Source organism: Capsicum annuum, chromosome 7, assembly GCF_002878395.1.
Source record: "Capsicum annuum cultivar UCD-10X-F1 chromosome 7, UCD10Xv1.1, whole genome shotgun sequence".
In the NCBI taxonomy this organism is placed as follows: Eukaryota; Viridiplantae; Streptophyta; class Magnoliopsida; order Solanales; family Solanaceae; genus Capsicum; species Capsicum annuum.
The window spans coordinates 226293554-226315199 of record NC_061117.1 but is presented as its reverse complement, the minus strand read 5'-3'; the positions used below and the strand labels follow the sequence as shown (position 1 = coordinate 226315199).

Genomic DNA, 21646 nt, shown 5'->3' with positions numbered 1-21646 from the left:
TTTTTTTTCTCTTGAGCCAAGGTCTACCGGAGATTGTCTTTCTATCCGAGGTATAGGTAAAATCTGCGTACACTTGACCCTTCTTAGACTCCACTTTACGAGATTATATATATTGTGTGTTGTTGTTTTTGGGTTTTTAAGAAGAGGCCCATGTTTACATGATTGGGCTTTAAGAATAGGCCCATGTCTATTATAGCATGGGCTTCAAAACAACAAAAAAAATATCTAACAACGTCGATTATGGAGCTCCGGCGACAGCAATAGCCTAAGGCTAAGCTCCTTCTTCAGCAAGGAGAAGTTTGGATAACTGAGCTTCAAAGTTGCCACTTCTTTGTTCATCAATGGAGTTGTTGTTAAGTTTGCCAGTGAAAGCTCAGTTTTTTGGCGCCAAAATTTGTTACAATTCCCCAAGCTATTCAACTTCAGTAAAATTATACCATAAAGTGTCTCGAGCTCAAATTTCAGCACGTGGAATTAGGGTTCGTTCTGAATTTGACCAAAAAATCAATGGCGCTTTCTCTCCTGATTCTGACGCTCGCTTTCTAGACCGGGTATACATCTCTCTCTCTCTATATATGTGTGTGTGTGTGTGCGCGCGCGCGTGTATATATGTTTGGTATTGTGAAGGGGAGCCTTGACACTAACTGGTAAAGTTGATGTCATGTGTCTCGGAGGTTACAGGTTCTAGCTGTGTAAACAGTCTCTTACTTGTAAAAGTTAATGTCGTGTGACCTGGCTCTAGCTGTGGAAACAGTCTCTTACTGATAAAGTTGATGTCATGTGATCTGGAGGTACATGCTTGAGTTGGGGAAACAGTCTCTTACTGGTAAAGTTGATGTCATGACCTGGAGTAAAGTTGATGTCATGTGACCTGGAGGTTGAGCTGTGGAAACCGTCTCTTACTGGTAAAGTTGATGTCATGTGACCGTTGATGTCATGTGGCCTGGAGGTCATAGGTTCGAGCTGTGGACCACAGTCTCTTACTGGTAAAGTTGATGTCATGTGACCTGAGGTTACAGGTTCGAGCTGTGGAAACAGTCTCTTGCAGAGATGCAGGGTAAGGCGGCTTATAAATAGACCATTGTGGTTAACACCTAGCCAGGAGGACTGGGCATAGCGGGAGTTTGAGTGAACCGGGCTGTTCTTTTAGCATTCTGGATATTGTGAACAGGAGCTAAAGTTGTCGTCATGTGACCTGGAGGTCTATGGGTTCAAGCCATGGAAACAATCTCTTGCAGAAATGCAGGGTAAGGCTGGTTCGTCTGTTCCCTGGACCTGCGTGTACTGTGTAGCTGGAGGTTTAGTGCACCAAACTGGCCATTTAGCATTTTGGGTATTGTCTCGTGTGTATGTATATTTTTATGCATTTTCTACTTTGCTGTAAGTATTGGTCTGCTAATCCTGAAAGAAAGGGGAAAGATGCCATTTTTATCAATTTCCGTAAACAATCCCTGTCTCATAGCTGTCTGTTCATTCTTATGAAAATGAAAATTTGGGAAAGATAGATAATTGCTTCTTCTTCATTATTTCTGTATGTTGCTTCACTGAAGATTTCCATATAACTGACTTTACTTCAGCAAAAAGCATTGGAAGCTGCAATGAACGATATAAACAGCTCGTTTGGCAAAGGAAGTGTTACTAGATTGGGTAGTGCTGGCGGAGCTCTGGTGTATGTAATTTTTCCTTAATGCCTTAAACCCCCACCCCTCACCCAAATAAAAGGAACGAAGTTAAAAACAAGTATCAACTTTCCGCACAACATACCAAAACAAGCATGAAAATCTTTCGGAGAAAAAAATTTGCACAAAGTTTTGAACCTTGTTAGACTACAGAGTTTTACTAGTGAATCTGTTGGGTTTTTATAGGCTCTCTTAGTAAATTGTCTTAGAAAGATTTAGTAGTCTCTCTATGGAGATATATCAGTCTTACTACATTTGTGTATCTGCAGTGAAACTTTTCCCAGTGGCTGCTTGACGCTAGACTTTGCTTTAGGTGGTGGCCTTCCCAAAGGCAGAATTGTTGAGGTTTAAATTTTATATTTTTCATCTCTATTTTCAATATGCCGTATTTATTACTTGTTATTTGCCATCTATTTGGTTTCAAAAGTGTGGCTGCTTAAGCAGAGGTGTTAATTACTAATTGTTGGTTTTGATTGCATATCAGTGGAGTAATCCTACATGAAGATGCATAGGATAGTTAAAGTGATGAGTTAATAGAGCGATTTTGTTAGAAATCAGTACACTGGGGTATTAGATTCTGGTGTTTGTTCACATCCTGAATTCGCAACTGATATGTTGCTGCAAGTTGTTATCTGATTGCTTTCCTCACATTTATCTTTACAGATATATGGGCCCGAAAGTAGTGGAAAGACTACCTTAGCTCTCCATGCTATTGCAGAAGTGCAGGTGCAGTGTGTTTTAGTTTATTGTATCCTTCAGTTTGGAACTTCTATAGGCATAGGAGTGCATTTGGAAGGGAGGGGGGAATTGATAATTTAGATGAAAAACGAAAGTCATATGCTTCCATCTATAGATGAATTGGGGAGAAAATAATGAAAATTTGGAAAGGTAGAAAGCAAACTTAGAACCCTTCCAAGATCCATTGGAACTATATATTGTGACCAATCCACTTACCTTAGGCTTCATACGTAAAAATGTTCTTATGTAAAGTGAGACAGATTATAAGTTGTTAATGTTTGATATGCAGAAGCTAGGAGGCAATGCGATGCTTGTTGATGCTGAGCATGCTTTTGATCCTGCATACTCCAAATCACTTGGAGTAGATGTAGAGAATTTGATTGTCTGCCAGCCTGATAATGGGGAGATGGCTCTAGAAAGTAACACACCTTTCCCTTGTGTACACCATTAGAAATGATTTTGTGTTTTCTGTGCTAGTAACTTTGTCGGTGATCATGCTAACTAGAGTTTGTACTGAACCAAACTTTTGGTTGTCTCAGTCGCAGACCGAATGTGTAGATCAGGTGCTGTAGATCTTATTTGTATTGATTCAGTCTCAGCCCTCACTCCACGAGCTGAAATTGAGGTAAGCCAACATTTTAATTTTCTGAATATTTTGAAAGCTTTGAATTATTCTACCAGTTCCTGATTTCATGGTCTCTTATTTTGTGCAGGGAGAAATTGGGATGCAGCAAATGGGTTTACAAGCACGCCTGATGAGTCAAGCTTTACGTAAAATGTCAGGCAATGCTTCCAAAGCTGGATGTACTCTTATATTCCTCAATCAGATAAGATACAAGGTATTCTTGACTCGGAAATTGCTGCATGCTCTTTTTAAGTACCGAAGATGATGGATAATCTTGTCAAAATAAACTGTCATTCTTGCTTCCATAAGTGTGATTAACTTCATGTACTAGCATAATTCTCATCATAACTTGTGGACTTTCTGAATTGAAGTAATCTCTTTGCTTCGAATCAGATTGGTGTTTATTACGGAAATCCTGAGGTAACAAGTGGAGGGATTGCCTTAAAGTTTTTCGCCTCCGTTCGACTTGAGATCCGTCCTACAGGGAAAATAAAATCTGTAAGTCCAAAACTGCTCAGTCAGCTAATAGGTTTTCAATTTTCACTCATTTAAATTTCTTTATGAAAAAACTGTTACTCATTCTTTCAGGCAAAAGGAGATGAGGAAGTGGGCCTTAAAGTCCGGGTGAGAGTTCAAAAGAGTAAGGTAAAACGGCTTCATTTAATAATTATTCAATGTGGTGACATCAGTATTATGTTTATGGGAATGGAAAACATATGGTGATGGTTCCGTTTTAGTGCTTAAACTGTAAAGCTGACATTTGCATAATAAAGGTTATCCTGATTTTGGATTTCCTACTTTGGAAGCATGGTGGTTCCGCCGTATGATTATTGTAAATTGGTGTATATTGTCAAATACTTAGGTAGCTACTTTAGTAGTCCATCCTCACAGAGATCTGTTTTAGCAATGACCTCTATTTATTTTTAAACCTCTTTTAGCAAATACAAGAACATGAAAGAAATTGCCTTGCATCTTCCTGCTTATTGTGGTGCCAATATTCTAATTAGTGTTCCTTATCAAAAATGAAAAAATATACTAATTGGTCTTGTTCTTTTCCTTAGGTTTCTAGACCATACAAGCAAGCAGAGTTTGAAATTATCTTTGGAGAAGGAGTGAGCAAGCTGGTTAGTGGCATTATCGTTCTTTTCCTTTGTGTTGCTTCAAATTCTGCTCCTGAAATTTACTTTTTGCAGGGTTGCGTATTAGATTGTGCTGAACTGATTGAAGTGGTGTCTAAGAAGGGTTCATGGTATAACTATGGAGAGCATAGGTTAGTACATTTTGCAGTTTTTTGCTAAAATATAGGGACTCCCAAGAGGCTTACTAAACTGTTAATTTATGAAACTCCATATAATTTTTGTCATGACCGCTCAAGAGTCTGGGAATTTTCTCTATGCCGTACTAGAAGTGTCAAAGCTTACACCCAAATGAAAAGAAAACAGCTTAGGAGAATTTTATATGCGTCATACTTTATGTGGTTGCTGAAGGAAATAATTAATGATAAGAATAAGCAAGAAATTGACTTTAGATGTGATTCAAAACTGTCTTAACTAAGATCAGTCTAAGATTTGTCTTATTACATCAGTGAGCTGAATCTTGCAATTGGTTCATTACTAATATTATGTGACTCGGCACTTCTTCTTGATGTTTTACTTTATTACTAATCATGTGTGAGTCAACACTTATTGATGCTTTAATGAAGGCTGGGACAGGGACGAGAGAAAGCACTGCAATATTTGAGAGAAAATCCTCTTATCTCTGAAGAAATAGAAAAGGTACCATACCCTCTTTAGTAGTTGCATTTCATAAGAATTTTAGTTGTCATTTTGTATAGGATAAAAGTTCAATCTCTGAACATAAACTAGGAGGTGTTAAACGGATAAATAACCTGATTATATTTGATATGTTCATTAACTGATCTGTTCTGGTATCGTGAGCTTGTAGGTTATTGTTTTAGATGGAAGACAGATGGAAACTACGACCATTTATGTGGTCATAGTACCCATACGCGAAGATATATTTTTATACATTGTAGTTATTAGCTTGACGTAATGGGAGATTTCTTTTACACTGTTAATCAATATTATGGAGGCGGCGGAATGACATTATTTATCTGCCTCTGCAGATGGTTAGGTCATCCGTGCTAGAGGCAGCGGGGTTTGGAGGCTCCTCTTCATTGAAACATCAACTGCCACAGCTTCTGGAGGAAGATGCACTTCAAGAGATGCAATAACATGAATCAGATTTCTGCTTTTACTGATTATGACTACAGAGCATTTCACAACCAACATTGACATCCATCTGATTCTCTACATAAGACATGAACAAAATTGAAAGTATCGTTACGAGATTGCTTTGTATGAGACCATTACTGTACTCTATAGAGTGTTGAAGAAAGATGTATATTCTTGTACATTAATACATCTTGGCTGCAGGGGTGGCTCAAGAAAAATGAAGTTTTTTGCTTGTATCATTGAATTCATCGACATTTGCCTTGAAAGTAAATATCTCAGTGTTGCATTGATATTATTATTTCAGTAAGGTATCGCGATTGTAAGCAGGGGCGGATCTTGACTTCTGTCCACTGTAACTGTTTATATGTAATCTTGGATTCCCCTATTGTATGTCGTATCTCAATTAGACTTAAAAGGATATAAGATTACAAGAACCTTAAAACAAGTGTAATATTATCCACAGCAATTACAGATTAATCCAGATACCATGAAATATTTTTGAAGTATTCTTGAAAAGATACATAATTCGAGCTGGAATACAACTTAAAAGTAGTACAGTACAAGGATTACATTCTACTGTGCCAAAGCACTTGTGTTGTAGACGAGAAGAGCACCTCCTGCAAGAATGCCAAGCAAGGTCACTGCCCATATGGCTAAGCCTGTGGTACCTGCAAGGCGAATCAGAATTTAGAATCATTCATAATGAGTCTGACCTTATTAGATAAACATAGCTCGAGCTGAAAAGTGGGGTTCAATTAAATTCTCAGAATCCGTACTAAATCCACTTGTTATTCAAAAAGTGTCATACCTCCAACATAGACATCACCACTTGGAGACCAGTCATTTGTGTCGTAGATAGGACTGCATTATCAAAATCACAAAAAGTATTAGTATAAGATTAATTTTTTTCATTTTCTATTAATGAGGAATTAATTACATTAAGAAAATTAACTAACCTGTATCCATCAACATTAGCTCCATATTTGTCAACAAATTGGTACACACCCTTTCCCTAAACATCACCATGTTTTGCTCATATATTAGAAAAGTAATAAATTAAAAAGATATGCATCAAATATCCCCTCGAACAATGGCCAAAGTTGCTACGATAAGCTCCAATTTCACAGGGTCCTATTACCCCTGAACTCAATTTAATCATATTTTTGACACCCTTTTGTGCTGACAAGGCAACTTGTTAAAATAAAAGAAACCCACATCAATGGTGTCATGTCAGCCAAAAAAAAAATTGACAAAAAGTGTCGCATCAACACAAAAGTGTGACAAATATACGGTAGAATTGAGTTCAGGGGTAATAGGATCCTCATGAAGTTGGAATGTGTCGTAACAAATTTGACCATAGTTCAAGGGCGTACTTGATGCTGTACTCTAAATTAAAATATACATGCTTATATACTAGATTCTTTTTTGAAATAATATTTGAAATATTATGTCAGTAATTACATTATTTATATCAAGTGTGGTGGAAACAAACCTTGGGCTTCCTGCCTGAGGCATCAAGACCATCTCTCAAGTCCATGCCTCCATTAATTCCTAATAACAAAGTTCATAATCAGCACATATTATATATTTTGCATTACAATATTTATCACTATTTTTTGTTTCAACTACACATATATAGACATCGCTTATATTAGAATAGGTTGTCTACGTCACATCCCTTAGGTTCGGCCCTTTCCCAAACCCTACTAACGCGGAATGTTTCGTGCATTGAACTACTTTTCTCATGTTATATACATGCATAGCAATCAAAAGGGTCATGAAAGAATAGGGGACAACATAAAATCTTTCATACTATTATATTATTAAGGTCATGACTTAAAAAAGTTAATCACAAGTAACTCTAACCGTAAACCTAAGTTGCTTAAACTCTTCAAAAACGTTGTGGCAATTATTGTGTTGGATCCTCCAAAAATGTACTACTTTTGAAGTATCCGACACACGCCCGATAACATTTTTGAAGAGTCCGAGCAACATAGCCGTAAACGCAAATTGATAAGCCTACATATCACGACGGATCGATAAAGCTACACCAATAACGTAAATGTCGTAACGCTGTTAGTGTATATAAGTTAAACTCGAAGAATAGAAAACTATGTGTATATACCATAAGGCTTGTCAGTCTTAATCTTCTTGCCACTTGCCACAACTCTGAAGGAAGAAGGAGATCTTGAAAGTGATGGCAGTCCTTTCACTGTTTTCTCCAAAGTGAAAGTTGGCTTTAAGCTCAATGAGCTCATTACTGTGCTTGCCATTTTCTTCTACTACTTCTTTCTTCTTCTTTTGCTCTCACTTATTGTAAGTATGGTATGTATGATGAATATTTTTCACTTTGATAATAATATTAGCGATGACTTGCAATTTGTGATTTACAATATTACACGTGGCACCCCTTTTGTGGATTGATTCTAGATAATAATATTACTTACATTATCAATATAAACTTATTGTACAAATTGCTTTTCCTTTGCCTTATCTTAGTTTTGTATACTTGGTGTTCATTCATTGGCTTTCTTTGATTACTATAGGGCCCTTGAGACTGACTTGTTTCTCTACATTTTTGTTGTTCACAAGTTTTTGAGAAAATGCACCGTGTCCGTCCTATACACGAAATTGCTGAGACATATCTGAACGTTAGGAGGATCCTATTACCCCTAACTAATTAAAATTATATTTTTGGCAACCTTAGTGCCTCCTACGTGGCACATACATGTGTCTACATGAACCTTCAGTGTATGTGCCACACTAAGATTGTAAAAAATATGATTTTAATTAGTCCAAAGGTAATAGACCCTGTTAAAGTTCGAGTGTGTCTCAACAATTTCACGTAAAATTCAGAATGAAAACAGAACATTTTCTCTAAAAAAAAAATTATTCCTACTATTTACTCAGTCCACTCGTGCAAGGAAGAGGACAAAAGTATTTGTGTAGGGATGTTTTGAGGCATATGAAGTGAAAGTTACATATTTTAAATCATAATTAAGAAGTTTTGGTTGTTGAAGACCAGAATAAACTATGAGAGGTTATAAATTTTTTCAAAATTTGTCATAAAATATCAGTGATGATGCTTATCTTAACTCCAGCTAGCTCATGAGTCATGAGAAAGAAGATTGTTCGAGATCATATAAGGAGAGTATATCTCATTCGCTCAACACCCCAACGCGTCCAGAACAGAATTCCATTGCTAAAAACATTACGAAACACAAGTCTCTTATCAAGAGGCAGCACATATAGGTGTTCAATAGACAACAAATCAATAAACTATAGACAAAAAATTTCAACTCAAAGGCACATATAGTTGCGTCTGGGCAATACAACAACAACATACCCAGTAGATTCCCACAAGTGGACAATAATGAAACTAGTACAGTACTATAGAATTAGTAGTATGGTAGCCATAATATGATTCGAAAATGTTGGTGTTGATGTTCCATAGTCTGTAATCATGTGAAATGCAGATCACTCTAGCATGAAATCCACCTACGAGAAAATGAACTCAAAAGATTAGTTGAAAATGGATTTTTTAAGGAAAGAGTACCATTAAATGAAATAAAATTAGATTCTATCAGGTTGTGAGCAGCCAAAATTGGGAATTTCAGTTTCCCTTTATCACGGGGATATTGTGTTCCAGACAAACAAATAGACATTACTAGTTTGTCCGACAGATGAAACTCCCCTTCAATGCAGTACGTTCAATAGGACAGCATCAGGGATAGAAAGAACAAAAATCATGGGAATTCACCAGAAAATCAAATGAAGAAAATTACAACGGGGAAGGAAATGTCAAACGTTTCATGTTAAAAGCGGTGTTCTTTTAGGAGCAATGCACAACAAAAAGCCAAAGGACATTCAAGTGTTTTGAGACAATGTGGAGATCATCGATGGAAATGGTAGGAAGACAGATTTCGGGGCTGATCACTGGATTGGGCAGAACAATTTGAAGTCTAATTTCCCTGTTTCTTACTCAATCAGTCTCCAACAGCATGTCATGATCAACCAAATGTGGTGTTTTAGAAGAACTCTAAATGACTGAGAAGTTGAGAGCTTTACCACAATGCTTCAGTTACTGGCCGTGTTCTTGGATAGCAGCTCTATCCTCGAGCATGTTTCATCACAGAAGTCCAGGACCGTTTCTAGTTTTAGAGCCAAACTACCTTTGCCACCTACAAGGCATTAAAATAACATGTGCAGTAATTTAGTTCAAGTTCATGATATACAACAGTTTAGAGCAGTTCACGACTCCAAAAAACTACCAAAACTTGATGAAGAATCAAAACCTCCACAAGGAAACTTAGCCACCAAAACCTGATACTAGCTCAGTCTCAACCACACTTTTCTCCTTCACCTCCCAACCACCCTCCAACACAAAGAAGCAAGATAAAGGAAATCATTTTAACACCCCCACCCCACCCCCCACCCCCCACACCAACCTAGGAAAAAGCACCCTGTGGCCTTTGTCGTACTCCAAGCATAACAGTTACGTTATCAACTCTATAATAGGTCCATACAACTGGTAATACACTTGAAATTAAGATACTTGATAGCTTTTCTAGTTGTCAAGAGTGCAGCTTTTATATCTAATTGCTTAAAAAAGAGAAAAGAAAGGCAATGCTACGAGTCTTCCATGTTCACATTTTCAACTCTGCAGTACTAATTTTCCGCAATTGATAAATTCTCACATGAAAAAGCACCAAGGTTTTTATCTTGATATATTTTAATCGAGGTCAAAAATGGAGCAACTGCTATAGTTTTGACTTCATTCTCAAGCATGTATTAGAGGACGCAAGCAAGTAGGTTGACAGCCATCTAGGACATTTCCAGTCCACTACACACCATGTCAGTTTGGAACAAAATGGGTCTAAAAGGAGATACAGAGGTCGCAGATACCTAGAGCCAAAAACAAATGTATCAATAATTTGTATGTTTGGTGTAATAGTAGTACTCTTGATAGGATGGATAAGTACGCGGATTGTTTGCACTTATTGGGGGAATATATGTAGTATGTTTGGAGCGAGCGATGCAGTTTAGGTCCTGTAATCTTTTCTATACCATCTCAGTACTACTTTAATAATTATCTTTGCTCATTCACATTCCATTTCTAAAAGAAAACCAAACAAGAGAGGGAGGATAGACAGACAACAAACAGAAGAAAAATATTTTTGATCCATACAGTACCACGCTTTGTAAAAAGAGTAATGCTAGCACAAAGAAACTGAAACAAAAAGAAGCTACAAAAGCCTGAGATAGAAATCATACCATCTAAGATTCTCTGAATTCTTTCATCAAATGAAGCAATTTCATTTCTGATTTTAAGTTGTTGATGACACTGTTAAGAAACGAATGCAAATTGATATTACTGAATACTGAGAACCAAATAAAGTGCAGGCATTAAAAAACCAGATGACACTCCCACAGAGTTCTATATTGAAGATAAAATAGTTCAAAAAACAGAAGAGACAGAGAAAGGAAAACCCCACAAGATATTTGGCACATTAAAAATACACAGCTAAGGACCAGAACAAATTACTAACTACATGTTGAAGGATGAAATTATTGATACATTGACACAAGTTTTAAGTGGTCAGATCGGAAATTATACATCACAGTCTTCGTCTTACAACAGTCCAACTTGAGGAACTAAGGGTGAACTTAGTTTCTCATTTTGGATTAAATAAAAGTCATATGAAAAAAAATAATGAATTAAGATAGATTAAAATATACTTAAAACGATCAAAGGGAAAAGGAAAATTAAACCTGGCCATATAAGTAATATAAATTGAATTATCACCTCGCCAGCATAGATCCGAAAAAGCCACAAGTATATTGCTAACTATTTAGAGCACAAAACGGCAGCAATTGGACTTTATTCTGGGATCTATTGCTCTGTTGTCTATAAGACCTGACAGAACAAAAGGACATCTCCAAACTTTCCAAACACAGATTTTCAGCCTTAAATAGATAAGGAATAACTGCAACATTACTAGCACTAAACAAATGACCAGACTCTCGACCACATATACTCTACTTCATACCAAACATAAAATTACCAGTTTCTGCCGTTTATGAAGAAGAACTTCAAGGGAACTTTTTGTCAAAGCCTCCTCTTTTGAAGCCAAAACAGTTTTTAAATCGCCTATATCCATAGATTCAGGCTTGCAAGGAACATGCCCAGTATGTGCCACAGAAATTTCATTTTGATTAGGTGAGATAGTGGAAAAGTCACGCTCTTCATCAGCCTTCACCTCAGCAGCTCTTTGTGCCTGCAAATAAGGCTTGGTATCAGATGTGACAATAAAATGAAGAATGAAGACCCCTCTTCGAATCTCGAGGAAAAAATTTGGAAAAGAAAAGGACATCCATCAACTTAAGCGGGCACTCAAGGGGGTAAAGCAAGAGAAAATGTGGAGGTTTATACATTCATTTCCAAATATTATTTGAAGTGCAAATCATAAGCCAGGGCAAATTATAATAGGGAAGTGTTCAAACACTGTGATACCAATGAGACCATACACTTTAATGTATGATAAGTTGAAGGGGGAGGGGTCGGAAAATGAAGCATTACAATGATTAGTTACTTCTACTTGATAAGATTATCAAATTTTGCCTATCGGCAAAATTACAGTGCAATACTAGCTCAAGGTATCACGTGGATGCATCCCCTGTACAAGGCTTGAGGAAGGCACATCAAAAGAAGTAATGTACATCATCCAAAACCTTAGAATGACTAGCAGTATTACTACTCCTTATTAATGTCATGCCATTATGCTTATTAGTGTCACTACTACTAATACTATCACTGAGAACTGCAACTGAATGTAGATTTATCAAGGTATGGATTAATGTCTGCTGTGAGACCTGCAAAGCATACAAACTGTAGATATCTATTAAACTAAATTCTGATATTTCTAGATGAAATTTCTTTCATCTAAAATATTGATCGCCGACTCATTACAAGTGGGCAATTTCATGAATACTCTTGAAAAGAGAAAGGAAGGATTAGTAAGAACAAACAAGAGCAACGCATGAAATCAAAAACTTAAATATTAACTGAACTTGTCTACCTTGTGAATTATACCCCTTCCAATGATTTCTCCATCACTCTCCCTCGTCCTCTTTTTCTGGTGATGATGAACTTCTTTGGTTAGCTTACCATCCTTACTGCTATTTCCATTTTTGGAGCAAGGAATACATGCATCAACATCCATCCTCTGAGGCCTAGTAGGAGAACTAGAAAGGTGATAACCATCATCAATTTTCACCTCCATAGGTTCGAGATGAGAACCAGCTAACTCCATATCATTATAAACATTGTCTTCACAGCCTTTAGTGGACTTCACCGGCTCCTCAGTTTTCTCTTCTGGTGTCTTTGGGTGGTCGATTATACCATGAAGTTCTTCTACAGTTGATTCCTCATGGTCTCTGATTTTTTCATGGTGTACCTTGTTGCTTGTATCATTTAAGCATTTCAAGTTGACTCCATTTAGGTTATCACCAGGAAGATCTGCAACTTCTGTAGTTTTAACTGAATTATCTGTTCCAGTTTCTTCACTTTCCCGTATATTATGGGGGCCACCTACAGCTGTTGCTTCTTGACCAACAGCAGAACGGCCAACTTTTTCATGGCAACCATCACCATTTTTTGCCTCTGAAATTTCTAGGCCTATGTGATCTGACTTGGTTCCAATAAAAACTTCAGAACTTTCATCAGGCGTCTTTGCTTCCGTCGGTTCAATCTTCACCTCTACACTCTGACTTCCTTTAAGAGCACTTGCCTCTTTGCAAGCACTTTCTGAACCTACAGCAGTCCTGATGCTTACATTGCCCAAGTTTTGATCAGACGATGAGATTCTGCTCTCAGAAATTTCTTTTTCACAGCTGTCTCTTATATCCTTATGGCTTCTTGTATTTGAGCCACCCAAACTAGAAACGTCCCTGCATCAATTTGGCAGCTTGTCAATATAGTGCTAAGCCCATACAAAATCTAATTGTCAAACACATGTTAGATCAGGGTTATTAGTTATCTTGTTTACAACAAACCAAAAATCAAACTAGTACATGTAATGTGACAGAATTCAATCAACTCCGCCGACATTCACAACACGACTCAAGAGAATCCGAATTTTAAAACAGGTTTGTAAATTACTAAAATTGGAGAATGTGTGATGTAAAACGGGCTCGGGAATTCAAAGAAATTGAAGATGGGTTCTTCAACCCCACATGAACAACAAGAACAATTATAGAAAGCAATAAAAGAATAGGAATATTAAGAGAACTTGTTAGGGTAACACACGCCTAAGCAATTAATTACCTAGACATACGAAAATGCAACCATATTCTTAAATCTAGGATACGAAGAAAGAAAGGTTAATCTAGAATTGAAATAAAATCAATTTACTCAAAGAAACAGTTAAGAGACCCTAGGAACTAATTAGATTAACATTCCAATACGATATCCAACGGGAGAAAGAGATAACTCATACATGAACAGCCTCTCTACCTCTGAGTAGAGGTAAGGATTGCGTACACTCTCAGAGTAATTGTGTACACTCTCAACAACATACCCAGTATAATCCCACAAAATAACCTCTTCAGGTTGATCAGACTCTTCAAAAATGTCGAAGTGCATATCGGGTACTCCAAAAGTAGTGCGTTTTGGAGAATCTGAAATGTGCGCGGCAGCAAATTTGGAGAGACCGAGCAACATAGTCTATTTATAGTAGGGTTCATTATCTAAGCAAGAATACTAAAATACTAAAATACCCTCTAACATAGGGCCTTTTGATTTAAGACCAACGACATGGGCCTTCTTTCTTCTTTTGGGCTTCCAATTGTCTTGAATTTAGTTCTCCACTCTTTACATATCCGCACCAAAGCTATTGTGGATCTTGAAACTCGGAAAGAAGCATCCAATTTCATGATAGTCATCTTGTATCCCATCAATGTGTTACCAATTAATAGAATAGGAATATGAATGAAATTATGTGTCTACTAACATATATAAAGGCATGAAAATGGATTACTGCAAATATTTTGCCGGTAAGGTGATTTAGTTTCTCAATAAAAACTTAAATACAGTTTACATATATTCAAAGTGCACTAATGAAACCCGAAAATAAAGATAGCATAATCCAAAAACATGGATGGGATTAAATCTCAGATGCTTTGATCTATAGCTATCAAAATATTAATCATTAAAAAAAGAAGGCATAAAGAAGGTGCCCCTTTTGCACAATGATGAAAGCATGGCAGACGTTAGCTGCCTAGTACTTGCACGAAAAGGTTAAGCTCAAAGAAATCTAAATACTTTCCATACAGCTAGCCACGTAACATAAGCAAATACAAGATAAGACCAAGGCTTTCACTTACTGCTACTTCAAGAAACTAAACCCGATCTATTTTCTCTGTCGCAAATAACTTAAGGGATAGATACTCGGGAGAACTTGAACAGATGACAAAACATAATACCATAAATTCCAGTCGTGTAACCTCTTATATCATAAACCAACAGTTGGACACACATAAGAACCTGCAGTACAGTAAAATATGCATATGCATACATCTTACATTGGCTCCCAACTTTCTCCCTATCCCTCCCTTCCCCTCTCCACCTGCCCACCTTAACTCCTCGAATATACATATTTGATCAGGCCAATGCACATACGTATTGTATACACAGTATAGGCTCCCAGCATAAACAGAGATGAAGAGGATTAGATCTTTCACTATAATGCATCATTCAACTGAAAATAGCTCAATCTTACAAGGAAGTTTGTTATGTACGATTAAGATATGTTAACTAAAAAGAAATTTGATGACGTATTAGTACCAACTTACCTAAATAAATCAGCTTTTTCTGATTCTCAAAATCAATAAGAATTCTTTACATCCCCGGGGCTTCTAGTGGTAAGAGTGCAGCTAGTGATGGGTGGTTAGACGCATGCCATGGGTTCAAACCATGCCGCAGACAGTATTTAAGTGGAGAAGGGTAGAGGAAGGGTCATTATCTACCAAGTCTCAAACCAAGCACCACTAACCGGGGATTTCTCGGTCATCAAAAAAAGTTCTCAAAAAGGTGGGTATGACGTTCTTTGCACCATATTCGTGACTAATTTCCTCATCTTTTTCTCACTGTACAAGTCTTGTTCAATGAATTGTTAGGACTAATAAAATCAAGCAAAAGCATCAAACATAGTTACACATGTCTTGGCATTTGTCAATTTGATCACACAAAGTTGTTAAGCAAGCATGTCGACTGCTGCAAGAACAGCTCGGCCCAAGCATCAAGGTTCAATTTCACTATAAGCCATGCAACGAATCACTATAAAAGCAAAATGTATTGACAGCCTACCAAATAAAGGCCAATTGAAATTGAAAGTACCTCAGGAAAAAGTTTGACAAAATACTGGCATAGGGAAGCAGATGAAAGTACTCAACTCCTTCTGTAGCAGACCAACTACCACAACTCTTTTTCACCAATGGACCCTGTAAACTGTTCAGATAAACAGTTATCACTTTTCATTTCTAGTAGAAAAAGGTGTCAGAATACATGAATTAATGTTATTGACAAATATATAAGCAATTATGTCTTTATACTTTACGTAGTGAATAATTTGGGCTTGTTCTTTGACTAAGTTTATCAATGTTAGACTCATAACAACACAGCATGAAATTATAATCTTCAAACTCAGCATAGTTAATGCCATAAACCTAGTTTGAGTTGCTCAAAAAGAACACGAGCGTATACAAATGAATCATTCTACTGATTCCTATGACTGTGTCAAAGAAAGTAACATTGATGAACTTGAAAAACCATCATATCATCTCTTCACAAAAAAAGTGGCAGTACCATCAAACAAATGAGCTATTCTAAGATTAGAGATGCAAGAGTTCTTGTCAAAAAAGCGCATCTTTTACACTACCCTTGATAAAAAAATTCTAAAAAGAAAAAAGAAAAAAGTATTCTCTAAGCCAAAGCAGTTAACACGACAAGAACTAACCTCTCAAGAAACTCCTTGACAGGAATTTGAAGGTCTTCATTGATTGATTTGGTACATTGCATGATGTAAAAGCAAGACGCTGTCTTTTCTTTTGTTAGTGAATACACCACATGCTTCTCCAAAGTCACAAGGTCAGACTTAGGAATACCTGCTCCATATCAAGCAAAGTATCATACATAATAAAATGCTCTCTAAATCAGGACTACCTGTAACTTTAGCAGTTCATTTTTATAAAACAGGAACAGAAAGATCCAACTGCCTAGGTCAATGCTCCGTTAATCAATTCTTTCTCTGCCCAGGCATGAGAAAACTTCATTTATGAAACTTATCGCTAGCAAAGGCGTTCAAACAACTTAAGAAATCAACTTATGATTGTCTGGTTAATCTTGAGCAGACTAGGCACAAATTAATTTTGCCAATATAGAAATATATTACAAATATAATTCTGAAATTTATGAACCTGTTGCATCCTGGACAGCCGAAAATGCAAGCTGCTGAAAGCCAGAGTCATCATCATTTCGCTCTACAGTCACTGGTCTTATACTGGTTCGCCTCTTTTTTCTCTCCACCGTACCTTCTATTTCAGCAGTGGGAAGCTCAAGACTTTTTTCGAGGAGAGACCAAACCCCTTCAGTGACAGAACTATAAAGCAGCGAACATGCTTCTTTCTTAGAGTCTAGCAATAAGACAGAAACTTTGGAAATTAACCATTTTTTTATTGATGGAACATCTCTCAAGGCATCCAAAGCACAAGATATGTTGCAAGCATCTTGGATTGCTTTTTCAGCCACCGAGAGATCATTGTTCATGTCCTTGGAGGCAGTTGGATCAGACTGATCCGTGAACTTCATGTATGACATCAACGCCGGCCTCAGGGTTATGGCCAACTTGCAGAATGACTCCAAATCTAAATATTGCGCCTGTGGATTTTGCTTCCTCTGGTAGTAGTTGTAAAGTATCACAACAGCATGCAACTGAAGATGGAAAAAAGGAACAAGGAAAAGAATTCAAAAGTTAGCCAGAGATCATATTGGAAAACTTACAACTGAAGATGCTTTGATGATAACTACAACCCTATACAGAAGATCAAGATGAACTGTTTGTTTTTGGTTCACTTTTGGTGTAAACAATTATTCAATGAAGCTGAACCCTTCAAAGGTACTATAGGATCCTTGTAAGAAGGATTTTTTTTTCCTTTTAGGAATTGTAAATATGGGTTTTGCACAATCTTTGTGCCGATGATTAAATCATATTGTTACCTATCTCAAAAAACAACATTTTTCACATAGAGAAAAACAGCGGAGAGGAGAAAAGCCATATGAAGCAGCAAACAGATTAACAAATAGAAGTAACAACTAACCCTCGATCCCAAACTAGCTGTGTCCAAACTGATATTAAAAATTCTTAAATACTGCCTCAAATTTGATACATTGAGAAATTTTAGGTGACATAGGGAGACCAACAAAAGATTCGAGATCTCCTTAAATATCATTTGTAATGCTGTTGGACATCAAGTGAACAAGGAAATTTACTAAACCATAACAACAGTTTAACGTCTGTCCTCTTTTATATATTCCCCCTTTTCTGTTATCAGTGACAAAATTATTATCCTTTAACATTTACAATAAAGAGCAGGACACTGAATTTACCTTCAACTGAAACAAGAGATATATAGAGATAGAGTTCAAGTCGTACAAATTAATCTTCTCCATTCCAAGAATTTTTCTAAATAGCCTTCAACTGGACTAACTTTGTAACAGGTCGAGAAGAATTGAGAAACAAGATGGATGTTCGTTCTCGTTATTCAAACACACTACTACAGTAACACATCCTGAGAAGTCTTTAACTAGAAGGACTATAAGTTAATATTGAAGGAACAAAATTTGAAATCAGGCGTGCTTCCTTTTTTCAAATGTCAAGGGTCAGTGATCATGTCAAAAAGAACGCCATGCAATGATCATGTCAAAAAGAACGCCATGCAATGAGAATAGAGGGTAAAGAGAGAACCCGCGTCCTTAGTAAATGGGAGGAAACCATAGAAGACCTGTGTGGCTACAGACTGCTGCTGAGAAAGAGTGGGAGCTTCCTTAAGGACAGATGATTTAAAAGGCAACCGAGGATCAACTAAGTATTCCAGCAATGCATTCAACACGTCCTCTGTAGAAGCCACCTCCGAAGCCATTCTTTTCCTTTGCTCGGCAGCAAAACAAGCTGATAAAAATAAAGAAGCAAAATCAGATACTATTGTACAGTTGTAAGGAGGAAAGCAAACCCAAGGTTTCCATCAGATACTATTGTACAGTTGTAAGGAGGAAAGCAAACCCAAGGTTTCCACACAAAATGCAGAGTCATGTTGGAGGGAGTAGGGACAAAAAGGTGAGCGGATGTAAATACAGAATCACTACAAAAAGCGCATTGCCTATCTACTATAGCATACAATATTACTGTAGCTAGACCAAAAGCTCTAGAAAGGGGCAGCTTATTGGGACAACAAAAACACCAGCGGAATCACGACAATAAGCCCGTTGCCAATCAACTTCGGTACTATAAAATATTGCAGTAAGTGCCTAGAGGAAAGACTCTAAGGAGCAGCTCATTGGGACCACCAAAACACTAGACTCATCAACTTCTCCACTTTAACCTATATGGGCGCATTCAATGTGGCGGCTTTTGGAAGGATTCCACTGGGCACAAAATAATTCTCTCCTTCTCGCTAGAGCGCAAGCAGGAGAGAATGCTTCAGGATTTTACAATTCCGAATCTATTTAATGAGAAAACCACAAAAACAAAGTCCTCCGCACAAATGTCACAGACCCATCATGCAATCAAAGCAAATAAAGCCAGTAGTCGCATAAAAGTAGACAATGAAACACTAGACTCATGAACTTCTCCCTTTTAACCTATCTGAGTGGGTTCAACGCAACCTTTTTTTGGGTACAAAATAATTTTCTCCTTCTTGCTAAAGAAATATATTGGAGCCCCACATCGTTCACGGGATGGGAATTTGGTCTCCTTATATGGTCTTCTAGCCTTTGGGTTATCAGAGTCAGTCCCATTCCAATTCATTGTTTCCAATATTGCAAACCCACCCCCCCACCCCCTTCTTGTATCGCCCATGCTCCGGATGTAGTCATGGGTGCGCTGAGCATGATCCACATTATTCACAAGAGGGGAATTTAGTCTCCTTATATAGTCTTAAACAATCCTCCCCTCACGTACTTGCTTTTAGCATTGAATTAAGCCCAAGATTCATTTTTTAAAATCAAAAGAGCAGAACGGAACGGATTGCTTCAGGGTTTTAGAATTCTGAATCAACTAACAAAAACCCACAAAAACAAAGTTCTCAAACACAAACATAGATCCAATAGATAATCATAAAACAAAAACAAATAAAACTAGTACTAGCAAAAAAAGTAGAAAAATGGAACACTAGAAATATCCATCCTTTTGCATAAAAATTTTCTTCTTTCCTTTTTTTTTTTTTTGATAATCGTGGTGTCTGGGCTAGCCTGCACGCACCTCGACTAATTCCACAGGATACCTACCACCTACCACTAGCAACCATTTCCATACAAAATTCAATGTCCATAAAACCTTTTACCGAAGAGATGAACAACAATAAACAAAGTTCTCCACACAACAAATGAACAACAATAAACAAAGTTCTCCATACAACAAATGCCACAGAATCATACAACAGGTAAAAAAAAATAGAAAAATGGAACAAAGAATCCATTTCCATACAAAATTCAATGTGCGGAAAACCTTTCCCTAAAGAGATTAACAACAATAAACAAAGTTCTCCGCACAAGAATCGTGCAACAACAAACAAAAAAAAATCCATACGAAATTCAATGTACAAAAAAACTTTCAACTGAATAGATGAACAACAACAAACGAAATTCTCCACACAACAAACGTCACAGAATCATGCAAGTTGCAACAACAACAACGAAAACACAGGTGATTTTTCCCATCTTTCCTAGCCTTGGATGGCCAGAGTTACCTGATAGATGTTACTAGTAAGGGGTGGCAGGTATCCCGTGGATTTAGTCGAGATGCACAAAAGTTGAGCCGAACACCACGGTTATCAAAAACAAACAAAAAGAATGAAACAAGAAGCTGTTTCCTTACAAAATTCAAGATAAAATCAATAAACAAAATTCTCCACACAACCAATGTCACAGAATCATGCAACAACAACAGCAAAAACAAAAACACCAAGGATTCCTGCCATGTGTCCTAGCCTTGCTGGTGGAAGGTGCCAGAGATTAGTCGAAACACAAAAAATCTGGTCCAAACACCACGGTTATCATGAAAAAAAAACACCAACGACACCAAAAAACAAAAAGAATGAAACAAGAATCCGTTTCCATACAAAATTCAAGGTAAAAACAACAATCAAAATTCTCCACACAACAAATTAAATGCCACAGAATCATACAACAACAACAACAACAACAGGTGATTCTTCCCATCTGTCCTAGCCTTGCTAGTGAAAGGTGGCAGGTATCCCGTGGATTTAATCGAGACACACAAACGCTGGCCCGAACACCACCGTTATCATGAAACAAAAACACCACCACCAACAACAAAAATCAAAAAGAATGAAACAAGAACCCGTTCCCTTACAAAATTCAAGGTAAAAACAACAAACAAAATTCTCCACACAACAAATGTCACAAAAAAACATGCAACAACAAAAAAGAAAAGCATTTGCATATACAAAATTGAATGTACATCAAAACCTTTGGTGGTGTAGAGAGGAACAACAATCGGCAGCTGCTGTTTTTGTTTCAAACCCTTGGGTTTGCTTTGCTTACTTGTTACAGCAGTGAAAGATTCCAGCCAGTAGACAACAATCAGATTCTCTGCTTACTATTTATACTTTCAAAGTTTAAGACAACACTGGCGGAAGGATCAGTGTATTTAACTTCTTTTCTTTTCTTTTTTTGTTAATTTCTTAATATATAGTAGTACCTTAAAAAAAAATGCTATAAATGTGTTTAAAATAATTGAAAAGAATTGTTCTACTAATAAGTAGCTTAATTTCGCCACATAATTCCATGATTTGGATCAATCATCCTATAAATGCTATAAATGTAACGTTTGTGTAATTATGATTATTGATAGTGTGTGTTTTTATTTCGTTAAATCTTAATTGTGGTGAATCGATCAAGGTCGATCTATACTAAGTTTTGTGTGCGGAGATTGATCAGTTTCTGAAGCGTTGTTGAAAGTGTAATATGATCACGAACAATAATTGGGAGGGAGGTGAGTGATGGACACTGATATCTTTAAGAGTGTTTTCCTTGAAAATACATGTTTTAAATATTTATCGAACACGTAAATGAA

The 21646-nt window shown here is 36.9% G+C and overlaps 3 protein-coding genes across 3 annotated transcripts; 1 reads left to right on the top strand and 2 right to left on the bottom strand.

Annotated features, from left to right (window-relative positions):
* Positions 1-154: 154 nt before the first annotated feature.
* LOC107878907 (DNA repair protein recA homolog 1, chloroplastic) lies at positions 155-5566 on the top strand. The gene is made up of 13 exons (XM_016726081.2): positions 155-551; positions 1578-1669; positions 1949-2024; positions 2343-2405; positions 2707-2836; positions 2957-3042; positions 3131-3256; positions 3436-3540; positions 3631-3687; positions 4104-4166; positions 4236-4312; positions 4745-4817; positions 5168-5566. The coding sequence occupies exons 1-13, from the start codon at positions 342-344 to the stop codon at positions 5273-5275; spliced, it is 1266 nt and encodes a 421-aa protein (XP_016581567.2). The 5' UTR covers positions 155-341; the 3' UTR covers positions 5276-5566.
* Positions 5567-5701: 135 nt separating this feature from the next.
* LOC107878908 (photosystem II 10 kDa polypeptide, chloroplastic) lies at positions 5702-7687 on the bottom strand. Its single transcript, XM_016726082.2, has 5 exons — positions 7402-7687; positions 6769-6827; positions 6233-6288; positions 6085-6137; positions 5702-5944 (listed from the first exon to the last, which is right to left on the bottom strand). The coding sequence occupies exons 1-5, from the start codon at positions 7547-7549 to the stop codon at positions 5850-5852; spliced, it is 411 nt and encodes a 136-aa protein (XP_016581568.1). The 5' UTR covers positions 7550-7687; the 3' UTR covers positions 5702-5849.
* Positions 7557-21254, bottom strand: LOC107878909. Its single transcript, XM_016726083.2, has 10 exons — positions 21040-21254; positions 18336-18502; positions 16752-17265; positions 16292-16439; positions 15673-15783; positions 12356-13226; positions 11342-11554; positions 10551-10620; positions 9345-9457; positions 7557-8774 (listed from the first exon to the last, which is right to left on the bottom strand). Exons 2-9 carry the CDS (start codon positions 18471-18473, stop codon positions 9354-9356), a joined length of 2169 nt encoding a protein of 722 aa, XP_016581569.2. The 5' UTR covers positions 18474-18502; positions 21040-21254; the 3' UTR covers positions 7557-8774; positions 9345-9353.
* Between the last annotated feature and the right edge of the window lie 392 nt (positions 21255-21646).